Source organism: Chenopodium album, chromosome 3, assembly GCF_948465745.1.
Source record: "Chenopodium album chromosome 3, dcCheAlbu1.1, whole genome shotgun sequence".
NCBI lineage: Eukaryota > Viridiplantae > Streptophyta > Magnoliopsida > Caryophyllales > Amaranthaceae > Chenopodium > Chenopodium album.
Window position 1 is genome coordinate 13,587,099 of NC_137836.1, and position 16,465 is coordinate 13,603,563.

General features: G+C 35.1%; 1 protein-coding gene across 1 annotated transcript; it reads right to left on the bottom strand.

Annotated features, from left to right (window-relative positions):
- Positions 1 to 3,876: 3,876 nt before the first annotated feature.
- LOC145624862 (uncharacterized) lies at positions 3,877 to 4,881 on the bottom strand. Its single transcript, XM_081677946.1, has one exon. The coding sequence runs from the start codon at positions 4,879 to 4,881 to the stop codon at positions 3,877 to 3,879; it is 1,005 nt and encodes a 334-aa protein (XP_081534072.1).
- Positions 4,882 to 16,465: the final 11,584 nt, after the last annotated feature.

Genomic DNA, 16,465 nt, shown 5'->3' on the forward strand with positions numbered 1-16,465 from the left:
ACAATCCTATGTCAACCTCCTTTCTTGCTGAAATTCTAGATCTGTAGCAAATATTATTATTATTATTATTATTATTATTATTATTATTATTATTATTATTATTATTATTATTATTATTATTGTAATACCCGAATAATTTATAATTTTATATTATATATTTTTAAAAAAAAATAGTTATTTTTATTTATTAAGATTCTTTTCTAATCTCATTTTTTATTTTAGAGTTCGGAAAGGTTTGAAACCCTATTTTAATTTAAATAGGACTCTACAATTTTAAGCGTATATAAACTATTTAAAACCCTAAAAGTTTTGTGAAAATCATTGTGCAGTTCAACATTATGCGTTGAGCCTTCTATTCTTTCGAAAATTCGACTATTCTTTTCCTTTATATCTTTATTCCACCATTACTCGTTCCATGAGATCATTGCCTCTTGATTCTTCTTATTTGATGAGCAGCAAACCCTTATTAATTTATTATCAATCAATATCATAAAGACACATACCTTACACTAAAAACCAAATATAGCCTACCAATTACTTCGTAATATTTAGTCATCCTTCAATTCCAAGTTTTATACTGACAATTGAAGTAGCGTTTTTTATATACTTGTCAAACAATTTTTGCAGGGCGGAATCGTACATACTTTAGAATTTAGATACTTCGTTTATGGTTGTTTTGATCGAAAAGGTAATCACACGAACCTATTTGGAGATGTTTGTATTACTAGCATATGTAATCACACTACCTTAATTAATTTTTTTTTGATTTGTTTGATTATAAATTGTTAGTATTAATTGTACTCCGTATTGTTATGTGTAAATTTTATAATTTGTGAATTATATATGATCATGATTTATATGTATATGATTAGTGTGTGGTATTATATGATTCTAATTGCCGTATTATTTTTGTGGTATTGATTGATTGTGTTATTTTTCTAGGGTTTTTAATGTTGTTTCTATAGGGAGTATTGTTTTATCGAGGTTTTAGGGTTGTTGATGCAGAGTATTATTTTTGGGTTGAGATTTGATTATATTTGGGTTATTAGTATTTTTTTTTAAGAGTTGAGATTTTATGAATCGGATTGTCATGTAATTTGGGAACTCGTGCCATTATTGAGATACTATTTATTAGTTGTGAATGATTATTTGATCAATGTCTGAGATCAAAAGGTTGAGAATGATTATTTTGTTCTTGGGTTGAGGCTCGGCGTTATATAACTTAGTCATTGGCTTGTTGGTAAGAGGGTAATAATCATGAGTTAAGAATGAGGTACAATCTTTAATATTTATTTTTCTATGGTCCCCTACTGTGGGAATTGACCCGTATGTGGTCTGGTTCAAGGTGTTTTCTAGTTATTGGGAGTATTCAAGTTTTTATACTTGTTGGTTTTATTTGAATTACCCATGTCCAAGGCTAGGTATAGAACAAAGAGCATGGCACACTATTGGTTATGAGTTGAGTAAAGGTTCGTACTATTATCCGAGGTTGAGTTGTTAAAGGTTATTTTCCAGAGTACAATGTGTAATGTAGTTTCGAACTACATTGTTTAAGTGAGTTAATTATATTAATTGTTATATTATACTCTATATTATGATATGTGGTGATTACTCAGCTTTTTGCTGACGTGTGTGTGTTATTTTGTTGTTCTATTTGTGTTTGCGGTCATGTCTTTTTCTTATGGTGGCCCTGCGACGATCTATTTTGGAATTTGTCCTTAATGGTGAGCAGTCAAGATTTTCTAAGCAGGTGGATCAAGTGGTCGTAGCTAAAGGAGCTCAAGTGTTTCGATTAGTGTGATGTCATGAGTTTATAAAGTTGTATAAATAGCTCACCTAGTTTATTGGGTTGTAATTATTGAGATTTTGTAAGCCTTAACACTCGATAGGTTGTTGAGTGTGGCGGTAATACCTCCGATTTAAGTGTATGCTTCCGCAATTTTATTTAAAGGTTGTCTATTTTTCCTTTATTTCTTATTTATTATTAATTAGTAAATCGAGGGTGTTACAATTATTATTATTATTATTATTATTATTATTATTATTATTATTATTATTATTATTATTATTATTATTATTATTATTATTATTATTATTATTATTATTATGTCAGACAAGTAATGCAAAGAGTAGGGTATTGGAGACAAAGAGTTTGCATTTTATTTTATTTTTTTGACGGAAAAGATGCTAGATTAATTGCTTAAATTGTTTAATACAAAGTTAAGTGTAGCAGCTAAGACATCACCAGTTTCAGTATTCAAAAGGTATATATCCAACAAAAGATAGGTCCTTATGATAGGACTCATTACAGACAGGAGAGAGATAACAAAATACAAGTTTAATTTGATTCAACTCCTGTATGAAGCTTAAACTCCTATACTCTCTTTGTGAGGTTGTTTATATAGTCAAACTTAAGCTCCTATATAGTTGATTGCTTTTTTTTTCCAATTATCCATTGTATATAAATCAAATACCAATTCAACCCCATTTCTCGCACCTCTTTCTCTCTCTAGCGGACCCGCACCTCTTTCCCACCGCCTCCCACCGCTTTCTCCTGTTCAACCCCCCTGCTCGCCGGCGACAGGCTCTCTACTCCTAGCCGTCGCCGGCGAGTGTAATCCTTTCTTTCTGTTTAATTTTTTCTTTTATAGGGGTCTCTTGGTGAAGAAAACAGGGGATTTGCAGAGCCATTTGTTCGTTGTCCTCTTCGGTGGTTCCTCAATTGTGGTGTCTCATCTAGTGTTCTGCTCAGCGAAACAAGGACCAAAGGCTATTCTTAACGCCGCCGTCGAAAGGAATTTCGTTAATCCAGACGGTAAAGGTAAAGTTAAGGTTAGGGTTTTCTTGCTTTTTCCAATCGGTGTAGTGAGGTGGTTCTTGCGTTGGTCGTGACAGTTGGGCTTGGTGTAAAGTCAGTTTCTGCCGGTGAGCTGAGGTTTAATTTGGTTCTCGTTGCTTTCCCGTTGTTCCACGAATTTCCTGATGTTTGTTTGTTTGTTTTCTTCGCTTTGGTTAGTTGTGATCAGTTTTTTGTTCTTAGTTTGTCTAAGTTCAGTTATGTTGTCCTTGTGTATTTTGATGTTTTGGTTGTTGTTTTGTAATAATTCTCTTTCTCTGCGTGGTCATGAGTTAGAGTTTCATAGGGTTGTTCTGGTTATGAAGGTTAATGAAGTGTGGTTGTTGTTCTTGGAGCCTTGTTGGTTGGTTTTAGGGGTTGTAAGGTTAGGCAATCCCTTGTTAGTTGGAATGGTGGTTCGTGTGGTTGCCTTTTCGGGGTGTGTCTTTGTTCCCCTTGTAGTTAGAGTTTTTCGGGTGAAGGGGAGTTCTCAATCAGATGTTGGGGTTTCCTTCTCCGGGAGTATGGGTGGTTTTCCTAGTTTGGTTTTCCCGGGGGTCAAGTTTCATATGCAGTTGGAAGAGTTCCCTTGCATTTGGAGATTGCAGGGGGAGAGTGGTGTTGAGAGAAGCGGTTTGTTAGCAGTCCTGGTTGCTTGGTTGTGGGATGATATAGGCATGCATACAATTGCAATCATCCACTTGTTGTTTGCTTTGGTGGTGATGACAAAGTCAGTCATCGCTGTAAATCAAAATCTTGAAGGAGGCTCCCTATCTTTACTGTTTGGGGTAAGCAAAGTCCTCCATTATCTTGCACTCTCTATTGGTAGGGTTGCAAGAAGAGAAACTACATTGGAATGTATGGTTTCTCATGATAGAGTTGTTCAAGTATATGACTCTATTGGGTTTGTTTCAAGACTCCTAGGATGTGGCTTTTTTTTTTTTTTTTTGGTGAAAAGGATCAGATTTAATTAGTAATAATAGTCAGCCCACCCCTCTGAGGTGGATACAGTAGCATAGTCAAAAGCATACAATACAAATTTAATCTGGTGGCGCAGCACCCAAATAATCTTGCCATTTAAGGCCAAAAGAGCTAATGTTTACTTCAGACAGTTTAGCATTGGGGTCAGGGGGTGGGTTACAAAAGTTAAAATCTGACAACCGATTTGGGTCCTCCTTCCTTTTAATCTGCAAAGGAGTTAGATTCAACCTGGCTCGCCTGGCCTGGAAATCTGCTTCCCTGACTTGCTGCCTCAGAACTTTCAGAATGTTGCTGTTCCCTGAAGGTGGCATTAGGTCCCTGCACCATAATGAGAATAGGTGGCCTTCATCAGGGGGTGAGTTAACATCACAAACACTATTAACAGCTCGATGACAGTCAGATAGCACAACAAAGTCCATCCAGTTATTTTCTTTGGCCCAATGTAAGGCAGTCAAGATAGCAAACAGTTCTCCCATATAGGAATTAGGAGCCAAGCAATGATCTGCCAGACCCTGAATCCATTCTCCAGCTTGGTTTCTACAAATGCAAGCAATCCCAGTAGAACAGGAGTTTGGATAGAAAGAGGCATCCACAGTGATGCACAAGGGGTGGTTATGGTCAGATGGATGGAGGAGGGGGTTTGTGGAAGGGTTAGGAGGATGGGTAGGGTTGGGGAGAGAGAAATAAAAGTGATCTTTGATTGTGTAAACAGTGGATGACCAAAAGGATGGTAGGGGAACAGATTTGTTTCTGAAAATCCAATCATTTCTTCTCATCCAGATTCTCTTTAGGATAATGGAGAAGGAGAAGTTCCAGGGAATACCATGAAGGAAAGGGGTGGTGTCTGCTAGGTTTTGCAGAATCCAGGATTGTATGTCAGGTTGGGCAAAGGTTGTAGCTGGGTTGGCTAAGTCCCAGACTTCTTTTGCTCTTGGGAAGTCTCTAAGGGCATGAATTCCATCTTCAATAGTGCTAGGGCAGAAACAACAACACTGGGAAGGGGTTATGTGTTTGATGAATAGATTGCTGCAGGTGGGAAGTTTATTCCACAGACATTGCCACATGAATAACTTTGATTGGGGGGTTAGGGCTTGATTCCACAACTTATCCCATGGGATAGTTGGGGCTAGGTTACTCTTTGAATTTTCCCAAAGATAGGAGTAGGCTTGGTTTGCATCAAAGAATTTTCCCTTAGATAGAGAACAGAAGGGGAAGTCATCTCCCTGGCCAGTGAAAGGAGTTTAGATGATCACTTGTTGAATGTTTGGGGGGATAGTAAAGCTTAGATTCTGCAGGTTCCAACCCCTATCTCCCATAATATCTGCTAGGGTTTGGGACTCTTCGTGTTGTTTTAGAGGACCCTGTATTAGGGATCTAAGAGGTCCTAATCCTGTCCAATTGTCATCCCACAACAGACAGTGGTTTCCACTACCAATAGACCACTGAGTAAAGGCTTGGAAAATCTCCCACCCTTTCCCCATGCCTTTCCAGATGTGAGAACCATGTTTGAAGGAATTTAAGGAAGATCTGGAGCAGTATTTTGTCTTGATGATTTTGGCAGCTAAGGATTCAGAGTGACACATCTTCCAGCATAGTTTTGCTAATTGGATTTTGTTTTGCAGGTCAGAGGTCCTAAACCCTAGCCCCCCTTTGTCTTTATGATTGCAGATGTTATCCCACCCAATCATGTGGCATCTTTTAGCCTCATCAGATGAACCCCAGAAAAATCTGTTGCAAAGTTGGTCAATTTTTTTGCACACAGAGGAGTGAAGGTGGATAGCTTGCATGGCATATTGGGGAATGCTAGCTAGAGAGGATTTGATGAGAACTGCCCTCCCAGCTTTTGATAGGGTTTTTGATCTCCAGGCTGATAGCTTTGAGGCCATATTTCTGGCAATGTAGCTGACTTGGTTTGGTGAGGGTCTTTTATCAGTGAGGGGAAACCCTAAATAGGTACCTAGGTCAGAGCTGGGGGGAACATTAAAGTGGCTTGAGAAGAGGTCAATGGTGTTCTGGGGAGCATTTCTGGAGAAGTAAAGTTGGCTTTTTGAGTTGTTCATTTTCTGTCCAGAGATGGAAAAGAAATTGTCCAGAATGTCAGTGACAGATTCAAGGGTCTGCTGAGATGCCTCCCCAAAAAGAATTAGATCATCTGCAAACATAAGGTGGGATATGGCAACAGAATTTCTCTTAAACTGGAAAGGGACCCAAGAACCATCCTCACAGGCTTCTTGGATTAAAGTAGATAGGTGTTCCATGCATATAATGAATAAGTAGGGAGATAGGGGGTCCCCCTGCCTTATTCCCCTGGATGCATGGAAGGACTCAGAAGGCCTCCCATTGACCATGACATGAAAGGAGGGAGATGAGACACAACTCATGACTAAGTCACAGCTGTCTTTGTCAAACCCATGTTTTGCAAGGCATTTTCTTATAAAGCTCCACTCAAGCCTATCATAGGCCTTCTCAAGATCAATTTTAAATGCAAACCAAGATCTGTTGCCAAATTTAATTTTCATAGAATGCAAGATCTCAGATGCAGCTATGAAATTATTTTGGCAGCCTCTTCCTGGAAGGAAACTCCCCTGGGCAGGGGATATTATTCCATTCAAGAGAGGTCTTAATCTTTGCACCAGGATTTTGGTGATTATCTTATAGGATGAGTTACATAGACTAATAGGCCTAAATTGCTTAATAGTCTCAGGAAGGGCAACTTTTGGGATTAGACAAATGGAGGTATGGTTGATGTCCTGGGGAATGGTTTTGGTAGTGAAAATGCTATTGGTAAAGCTCTGAATATCTGGCCACAGAGAGTTCCAGTGGTCTTAGAAGAAGAAGGGATGGAAGCCATCAGGGCCAGGAGCTTTGAATCTGCCCATGGAGAAGATGGCTTGATGGATCTCAGAAAGAGAGGGGGGGAGGATATACTAATATCAGCAGAGTAGGACAGGGTCTCATTATGATCAGTATTGATTTCAGAAGTGAATAGGGAGGTGAAATAAGAAGTAGCATGGCTAACAATCATGTTATCAGGAATAGGTTCCCCTACTTCTGATCTAATATTTTGGATCTTATTTCTTCTCCTTCTAACAAGGATAGATTGGTGAAAAAAAGCAGTATTCCTGTCACCCTGCTCCAGCCAATTAACCTTTTCTCTAATAGCCCAGAAAGCTTGTTCCTGGCTGTAGAGTTTGGTAAGGTCAGAATTTAGGGCAGCTTCCAAATGGAAGAGGAAGTTGTTGTTGGGCTCTCTCTCTCTAGCTGCTTGGATGCCATTCAATCTCCTAAGCAGCCTAGAGATGCTGCCCTTGGGGTCAGGAACATTAGCTTTAACCCAACATTGGATCCCCTTGCCCAACTGGTTTAACTTAGGTTGGAGAGTGCCTGGGATAGAAGGCCGAGTGTTCTCAATGAAAGGTTTAAAGCAAGGTTGGAAGTACCAATGAGTCTCCATTTTAAAGGGTTTGGCAATGAGTCTCCATTTTAAAGGATGTGGCTTTGCTTTTCGATCCCTAGGAGTAGAATGGTGTCAAGGCTCTTTTTCTAAGCAACAGGATGCACTCTTTTTCCGATGCCAGTGCTACTTCCGGTATTCTGCATTGAGGTTATTTGGTGTTTTCTGTCCATCTCGAATATTATGGTTAATTCGGCATCTCTCGGTCCGCATTGAGTATGTGGTACGATTCTCTTGGTTGGCTAGGCTATGTAGTATTTGGGGTGCTGTGAATCTTTTCTAGTACTCTGGTTCTCTTCGGCAGGCACTCTATGATGATAGGTTTAGGTGTGTTGTCTTAGCATCTTTACACAAGGTAGTTTTTGTAGTTGTTAGTGTTAAGTTGGTTTTTGCTTCTTTTAGCTCTATTAGGTTGTAATGTTGCCTTTATATATTTATTTGATAGTTCTTTTATCAAAACAAAAAAAAAAAAAAAAAAAAAAAAAAAAAAAAAAAAAACCAATTCAACCCTTTGAGTGTTGCTCCACCACTCGTAATTTTTAGGCAAATACCCATAATAAGTTCAATTGTTCGCTATAATTTCTTTTGTTCCACCTCTTTTGTTTTCGTTGATAGCGGTAATGAGTCGACATATAATAGTTTACAATGTGGGATATAATTTCACATTTGGGGGAGTTTATATATAAAATTATGCAAAAATATAAAACAAACATATAATCCAAGTTGGGACATAATTTTAAATTGAAGGCATAAATTAAGATTTGGGGAAATTAGAACATACTATTTTCTTTTTAATCAAAATTCAGCAGAAAATTGTAGTGTTGACAATGGCTACTTGAGATCGTGAATTTTGTTGGCTTGCAAAGGTGGGCGGAGGAGGGAGGAAACTGAGAGAAACAACGACCCTTTTCTAGTAGAATAAGAGTTGTAAAATATCTATATTTTAATATTTAAAAAGACAAACCACAATCACCTATATGATACATGTCATCATAATTCACCCATATATAGAGCTGTCAAAAACCGACCCGAACAGGTGAATCCGAATCGTTTTGAACTGTTCCGAAAAGGAACCGAACCGTTAGGAACCTGTTATTTTAAAACAGTAAACCGATCCGACCCAATTTTTAAAACCTGAAACTGAACCGATCCGAATGTTTGAGAACCGTTAATGAACCGTACTCGATATCAAGCCGAACTGATACAACCCGAAACCGAGAACAACCCAAACCGATTGCTTTTGAACGCGATAGCAACCCGACCCATTGTAAACCGAAACCGTTTAAACCTGACAAAAACCCGATAAACTCAAATCTTTTACAACCTGTAACTGGTTAGGATTGAACCGTTTATAAGCCGTAATAAGTTATGATCGAACCGTTTATAACCCGTAATCGGTTATAATCGAACCGTTTATAATCCGTAAGTCTGTAACCCGTTATAACCGTAGAATTTTTTTTTTCTTTTTTTTGCGTATATTTTATCATTAGTAAAACAAAAGGGTTTAATTTGAACTATAAAGTATTTATATTGAAAAGGTTTGGAATTTTGATGTCATTGAAACTCTTATGCTACAATATTATCGTCCTCTAACGAGTAATGGCTTATGGAACACTATATTGTATTTAAAATAAAAATAAAAATCTAAATCAAAAGCTAACTCTGGATTTATTATTAGTTGATCCTTAAAATCATTATACAAAAAAGGGACATAAAGTTAAACAACTAATTAATACTTCGTATGATCTAATGGAATAACTAATTAAAGAATATTGAGGATATACTAGACGATATATGTTAACGAAACCCGTTTAAAACTAGCAAAACTAGTTGTCAAACTGGCTGAGTTCAACTCGAACCAATTACAACCCGAACCGATTACAACCCGGCCCGATTAGGACCCGATATGTGTTGACCCAAAACCCGCTTTAAACTGACAAACCCCGTTTTTAAACCAACCGAATTTAACCCGAACCGATTATGACCCGAACCAATTATAACCCGACCCGATTAGAATCCAATCCGAAAAGAAACTATAATAAAAATAAATCAAACCGAACTGACCCGGAATTATTTAAAACCGACCTGAACTGACCTGTTAATAATTCCAACCCGTTAAAAAACCGACCCATTACAAACCGAAAACCGATAAACCGAACCCAAAACTGAACTAAAAATCCGATTGACACCCCTACCCATATGCCACATAATACATTCATTAATATTTCCTATTTATACTCCCTTTTAAAGTTAAAGATAAAATAAAATGTTATTGAATGCTAAAGTCTTTATGCATTCCTAACTTGCAAATTTGAGTAAGAAAATGGAGTGTTCCGTTTTCACTATTAAAAAAAAAAAAAAAAAAAAAAAAGTTGAACTCCTCTCTATACACCTTTTAATGTAAAGTTAAAATAACAAATTATTTAATGTTAAAATCTTTATGTATTCCTAACTTGCAAATTATAAGTAAGAAAATTAAGCAAATTATAACAAAAAATCACAGACACATACAACACAAATAAGCAACACATTTCAAGAAAAATAAAATGAGCTACAACTCGTTCATTGAACGGGCCAAAATGCTAGTTTTATTTAGTTAACCACACCAACCCAAAAAAATATACTAGCTTTGTGTATCCGAACCTGCATGAACACTAGAATATGGAATTTATTCTGACACAACACTAGATTGGATTTTTTATTTTATTTTATTTCTAACACTAGATTAGGAAACCGTTCGATAAAATATATTAACATCCTTACATAAAATTTATGAAACGTGTTTGGTGCCCCGTGCGATGCTTGAGTTGTTTATTGAATTTTTCATATATTTTTTTTTAATCTATGTACTAGTTTTCAAAATTTATCATTGATAAAAAATTAGTTAGGAATTGATGTGATTTTGTGACGATAAAAATTATATAGTAGACATGTAACGACTAATAATAATATTGGCGAAAATATTTGATTTACAAAAATTATATAAAAAAAATAGCAAAGTATGCTTAAAATATTAAAAAAAAATTCTTAAAATTAGACAAAAATAAAGTAAACAAAAAATTGTTATATGCCCGTTGAGTTGACCCAAATACGAAACTTTGGACTAGTGTGAACATTTCTTTACTCGTGATGACCTGAAGTGATTCGACTCGAGATGACTTGTGACCCGACCCGATTGATAGTTCTACATAAAGTAATAAAATCATTTTAGATTGTAAAGTATTTTATTTCAATCGATTACGATATATAATAAATAAATATTATACGTTTTGAATTATTTTCTTCTCTCTAAAAAATTTTATGATATAAAATTAGTTTTGTATGATAAATTATTTAATTATTGCTTGTCTACATGGCATGACATTTGGTGAATTGTTGAAACACCAATTGTCACTGTCTTGTGATCTGGATAAACTTACAATTTATTTTGTATATGAGAAAATATAGGTATTTTATCGAAAATAAAACTCTAAACCAATAATTTTATCCTATAAATATATCAAAATTTTATTGAAAATAAAACTCTAGACAATTTTTTTTTCTATCCTAGTTTTTATCTTATTAAAAAATACAACTTTTTTAGTCATAAAATTATATTCAAATAAATCCTACATTTCATACTAATATTTAATTGTTGCCTACGTGACACGACACTTAGAGAAAAGTAAAAGTTTTATGTAGAACAGACTCACGTGAGTCCGATCCATACAAACATATGATATCATATGAAGTGTACTTTTTGTTGTTTTGTTTGTAAATAGATATCTATGTTACTATTGACTTGAAATTATTTTTATTGAACTTAAAATTATTTTCACTAATATGAAACTATTTTTATCAAACTAAAATTATTTTTACTGATTAAAACTTATTTTTACAGATTCTCTAATACTATTTTAAATAAATTAAATAACAATGCATTTTTGATGCGGCTGGCTAGCTACACCATTTGGCCGAACAAAGTAATCCCTATAAAACTGGCCGAGTAACCTCTTTGATACTAATTGAGCAACCTCTAACACCGACTAAGTAACCCCTATCTATAACACTGATTGAGTAACGAAGTATTTAATTTTGACTATGTGAATATAAAACTACACTTTTCTAAATCCTTTTTCTCTCTTCTCTCTCCTCTCTCTTCTAGGGTTTTAATTTTCTTGGCCGTTTAGGCCGGAAATAGTCTAATTTCTTCGGAAATTAGACTATTTCCGACCCTTTTTCTTTAATTCAATTTAGTTTTTTTGTTTTGTTTTACGTTTTGGTTTATTTATTTGTTTTGTTTTGTTCTCTCCATCTGTGAGAGTCTGTCCCAATTTTCTGGGTTTTTCCCAATTTTCTGGGATTTTGATTCTCATCTATGGATGAAAATTTTATTTTTAGGGTTCTTATAATAATTGGGAAGGTGATTTGGATTCCTATGGGTCTGGGATTTGTCATTAACCGATCGATCAAAACATCAGCGCAGATTGCGGAGGTCTCAACTTGGAAAGATGCAAAGACATCGAAAATCATTGCTCGCGTCAAGCTTGAAGCGGTGGAGTATGAGCTATGCCAAATATGCAAATTAGTTATGATTTTGAATGTAAAAGTTATGATATTTTCTCTTAATCTGTGGTTTACAGATCCTTATTATTGTAGATGCCGTATGACTTTTATTTAATGATATTATTCTTCCCGTTCAAAAAAAAAAAAAAACACTGATTGAGTAACCATTATAATACTGACCAAATAAATAACCCTTATAGCACTAACGAAGTAACTCTTGTAATAGTTGGTGACACAGTGTGGTCAGCTATGTATAAAAGTTTGTGATTAACTACACTATCTTCGTTTCTACAAGTTCGACTCACTTACTATATATGTGGTCAAAATAAAATAACTTAGACCATATTTTATGATATATACAATCAAAATAAATTAGCAGGTTTGATCTTATTAGATTCCCCTTATAATAAATTTTTCAAATATCAACTTTTTCAAAACTTTACTTATACATAGCCGAAATTATTAGTGGTCAAAGATGTTCATTAGAGACCGTGCAAATGCAAAGTGAGTCGAATTTTTGGGAACGGAGGGAGTATTATAAATGGATCTTATTTTAAAGAACTTTTTAAAATGAATTTGATGATGGAAATAGAGTTGAGTTATAGAATATTTATTATAAGCTGTGATTAATTTTGTACATATATGAAATATTAGAATTTTATCAATAATAATACTCTATACAACAATTTTATTTAAAAAAATCTATCAAAAAATTGCTTACTTAGCATAATATGTGTCACAATAATACCTATTTATATCCTACGTGGCGCAATATTTGGCGAAACACTGGAATGTCACGTGTCGCTGTCTCATGGCCTGACTGCGAGACTGGCTTTATATGTTAGTGAAGTGATATGATATGATATTCCCATAATTAGTTGATCCTCTAATATATTTCTCTTAATTTGAAATAAATTAAAATTTTAAAAAATCACTCTATCAAGTTCTCAGTGAAATAACCCCTTAATTAGTTGATTCTTAAAATATTTTCATTAATAACAATATATATTATGAGTATCAAATAATTTACTCTAGTAAGATCCGGGCATTGCCTATAAATACATACGTTTTTCACCCTACTTTACCAGAAAAATTAGTGTCTTTTCAAAAAAAAAAAAAAAAAAAAAAAAATCATCATACAAAAAAGAGTGAAAAATTAATAAATCTCCATTAATTTTAAGATGGCAACTAAGAACACGATCCTCTTCAACAAATGTATACCCTTGGCCTTTTTATGTGTTGCTCTAATTTTTAACTCAGGTATTGTTACTATGTCGATTTTCTCTTTTTTAATTACGTGATTGTTCCGTACGTTTAAATCGGTTGCACCAGCTATTAGCTAACACTTCGTACAATTTTGTACCATTACGTATAACATTATACATCGATCATTTTTGTTAATCATTACTAATTATATTGTTATTTCTTTTATGTGATAATTTGATTAGTTATGAAAGTTGAAGCTGCCCGAACTAACGATGATCAGTACGTTTGTATCGGCGGGGGTCCTAATCCATGCGATCCAGCGGCTTGTACTAGCGAATGTCAATCCGAGCTCGGCCAAGATGGTACATGTCGTCCGCCTAGTCCAGGAGCAATTCCTATTTGTTGTTGTATTGTTCCTCCCAAGAAGTGATTGAAAGAAATGCCATAAATAATAACACTTTTTTATTTTATTTTATGCTATTGTTATTCTTTGTGTAATAATAACAGGCGTTATGGTTCCAATTTGTATGTGCGTTGCTGCATGAAAATAGATCGGAACTAATGCTATATATAAGTTCGTTTACTGAATTTAAAGAACTGGAGCTTCGATTTAAGTTTGATATTCGGATTAATTAATCTAGAGAACAAACATTAGGTTCAAATCACAACTTACACCACCAACACTATCAAAAAAAAAAAAAAAAGGTTACACAACCAAGAGGCACTGTCGATATTATATATCTACTGTTTATTAAGGGTGAAACAAAGATAAGGTATTCTCAATACGAGTAGTAAAGTATAAAACTCATTCAGGCTATCAAATAATTAGTTACATAATGTAATTGAACAAGATCATTTTTTTACTATCATTATTATAATACTAAAATAACATAGTTAACACCATTTTGTTCTCATTTTTATTACTAAATTGAACATGAAATATGTTGTTAAATAAGTTCATATGTGAGAATTCATACTTATATGAGAATTGATTTAAAATTTAGAAAACGTGAGTAAAAATTTAGAACATAGGAGTAAAAATTTAGAACATATGAGTAATAAATTAGAACATTTGTGTAAATAATATGTTTAGAACATCTGATTTAAGAATTAGAACAAGTGATTAAAATTTATAAATTTTGCTTTATGAAATTTTAAACATATGAGTAAAATTTAGAACATCTGATTTAAGATTATGAACATGTGAACACACACACACACACACACACACACACACACACACACACACACACACACACACACACACACACACACACACACACACACACACACACACACACACACACACACACACACACACACACACACACACACACACACACACACACACACACATATATATATATATATATATATATATATATATATATATATATATATATATATATATATTAGTTTGTTGTCTACAAACAATTGAATCATATCTAAATTATATAAGCCAAGGGGAGGAGGAGTGTAAAGGTTGGTGTCCAAAATATGAATGCTTATATGTGGCTGATCACATCGTATATGGCTAGCCCTGTGGCAGATGTTGTGTTAAAGGAAGGAAAAATGATGCTATATTCTCTAATATCAATTCAAGGAGTATTTTCGTGATAATCTTGCTTGCCCTGGCTGCTAGGGCAAGTCTACTCTAGCATGGCAGAAGAAGGCCGAAACTAGTTTTCAAGAAAACGGAGAAATGTGCCTGGGTTGACCGGGCAAGCTTGCCCGGTCAGGCGTGAGAAGCAATATTTGGCTGGGCTTGCTCGCCTGGTCGGGCATGGCCTTGCCCGGTCAAGCACGTGGGATTACCGAGTTTTTAAGCATCTTTTAGCCGTCTTCTTGGATTCCTTTCTTGTTCTCTTTTTATTCCTTGTAACCCCCACATTTAAGAAGATGATTCTGGTGATTAAATATTCATCTTTATTCTGATTTATTCACCCCTTGTTGATGCTTGATATTCCTCTATGATCTTCCATGTTCTTACATCCTTCTTATAAATGGAAAACTCATTTTCTTATTTTATCATTTTGAAAATACATAAAACACAATAGCTAAACACAATCTTTATTGGGCATAAGTTACTTGGCTCCAACCTTCCACCCAAAAGTGCCTTTGAGTAGAAGTGGTGTGTTAACCTTAGGGAACGTGTCAACGAATACATATGAGCACCATGATTATGTCGGAATTTCGTTTTCAAGTCAGTGAATTTTCTTCACAACACACCATACTCTTCCTCTTTTGTGAGATCAATTTTTTTGGTCTTACTTAATATATTTTACACTATTCGTTCTATACTACTCTATTATTTACAACAATTTGAAAATGAAATTATGTCTATTGCTAATAGTATTGTGAAGTCTCTTCCCGACCTCTCTATGTTGGAACCTCTTGATGGTAACAACTATAAGAGATGGTCACAAAAGTTACTAATCTTTTTTGAACAAGTGGAACTAGATTATGTATTGAATAAAGATGTCATTGAAATATTGGAGAAGGCGGAGGAAGCTACCAAAACCGCAACCGATCCTATTCCGGCGGCCATCACGGAAGCTTTAAAGAAGAAGGAAAAGGACAACAAGCTTGTTCATGGTCATCTTCTCAACCATATGAACAGTACTTTGTTTGATTTGTTTGTCAATTTCAGGTCAAGCAATTTATTTGGGACTCTTTGGAGAAAAAATATGGAGCGGATGATGTCGGGAAAAAGAAGTACGTGGTAGGAAAATGGATCAATTTCAAGATGGATGATAAGAAGCCTATCATGTCCCAAGTCCATGAATATGAAAACATGGTGATCGAAATTCTTGGTGAAGGCATGAAGATGTGTGAGAATCTTCAAGTCAATGTCCTCTTGGAGAAATTCCCTCCCTCTTGGAATGACTACCGAAATTCTTTGAAGCACAAGAAGACGGACATGACCCCCAAGGGCTCATTAGTCACGTGAGAACCGAAGAGGCTAATCGCCTTAAGGATAAGTTTGAAAATTTATCTCTTAATTATTCTAAAGCTAATCTTGTTGAGTCTTCTTTGAATGTGTCTAAAAATAGTAAAAATTCTAAGAAGAAGGGAAACAACAAGTCCAAAAACAATTTAATTCCAAACAACAAAATCCAAAATGTGCTTGCTATGTGTGTGGGATCGTTGGACACAAATCATACCAATGCAATCGAAGGCATGGAGCAAAGAAAGATAGCAACACCTCCCAAGCCAATGTTGTTGAAAATGAAGAAATCATTGCAGTGGTGGTGGTGGAAGCCAACTTGATTGAGAACAAAGTGGAGTGGATTTTGGACACCAGAGAATTAAGGCACTTTTGTGTCAATAAGGCCTTGATGACCGAGTTTGAAGATGTTACCGACGGTGATCATGTCTACACGGGCGATAGTAGTACCGTCGGCGTCCTTGGCAAAGGAAAGGTCCATCTCAAACTTACCTCA

Bases quoted from the DNA above. Each gene is read 5' to 3' on its own strand.
- LOC145624862 (XM_081677946.1), bottom strand. From the start codon at position 4,881: ATGTGGCAATGTCTGTGGAATAAACTTCCCACCTGCAGCAATCTATTC.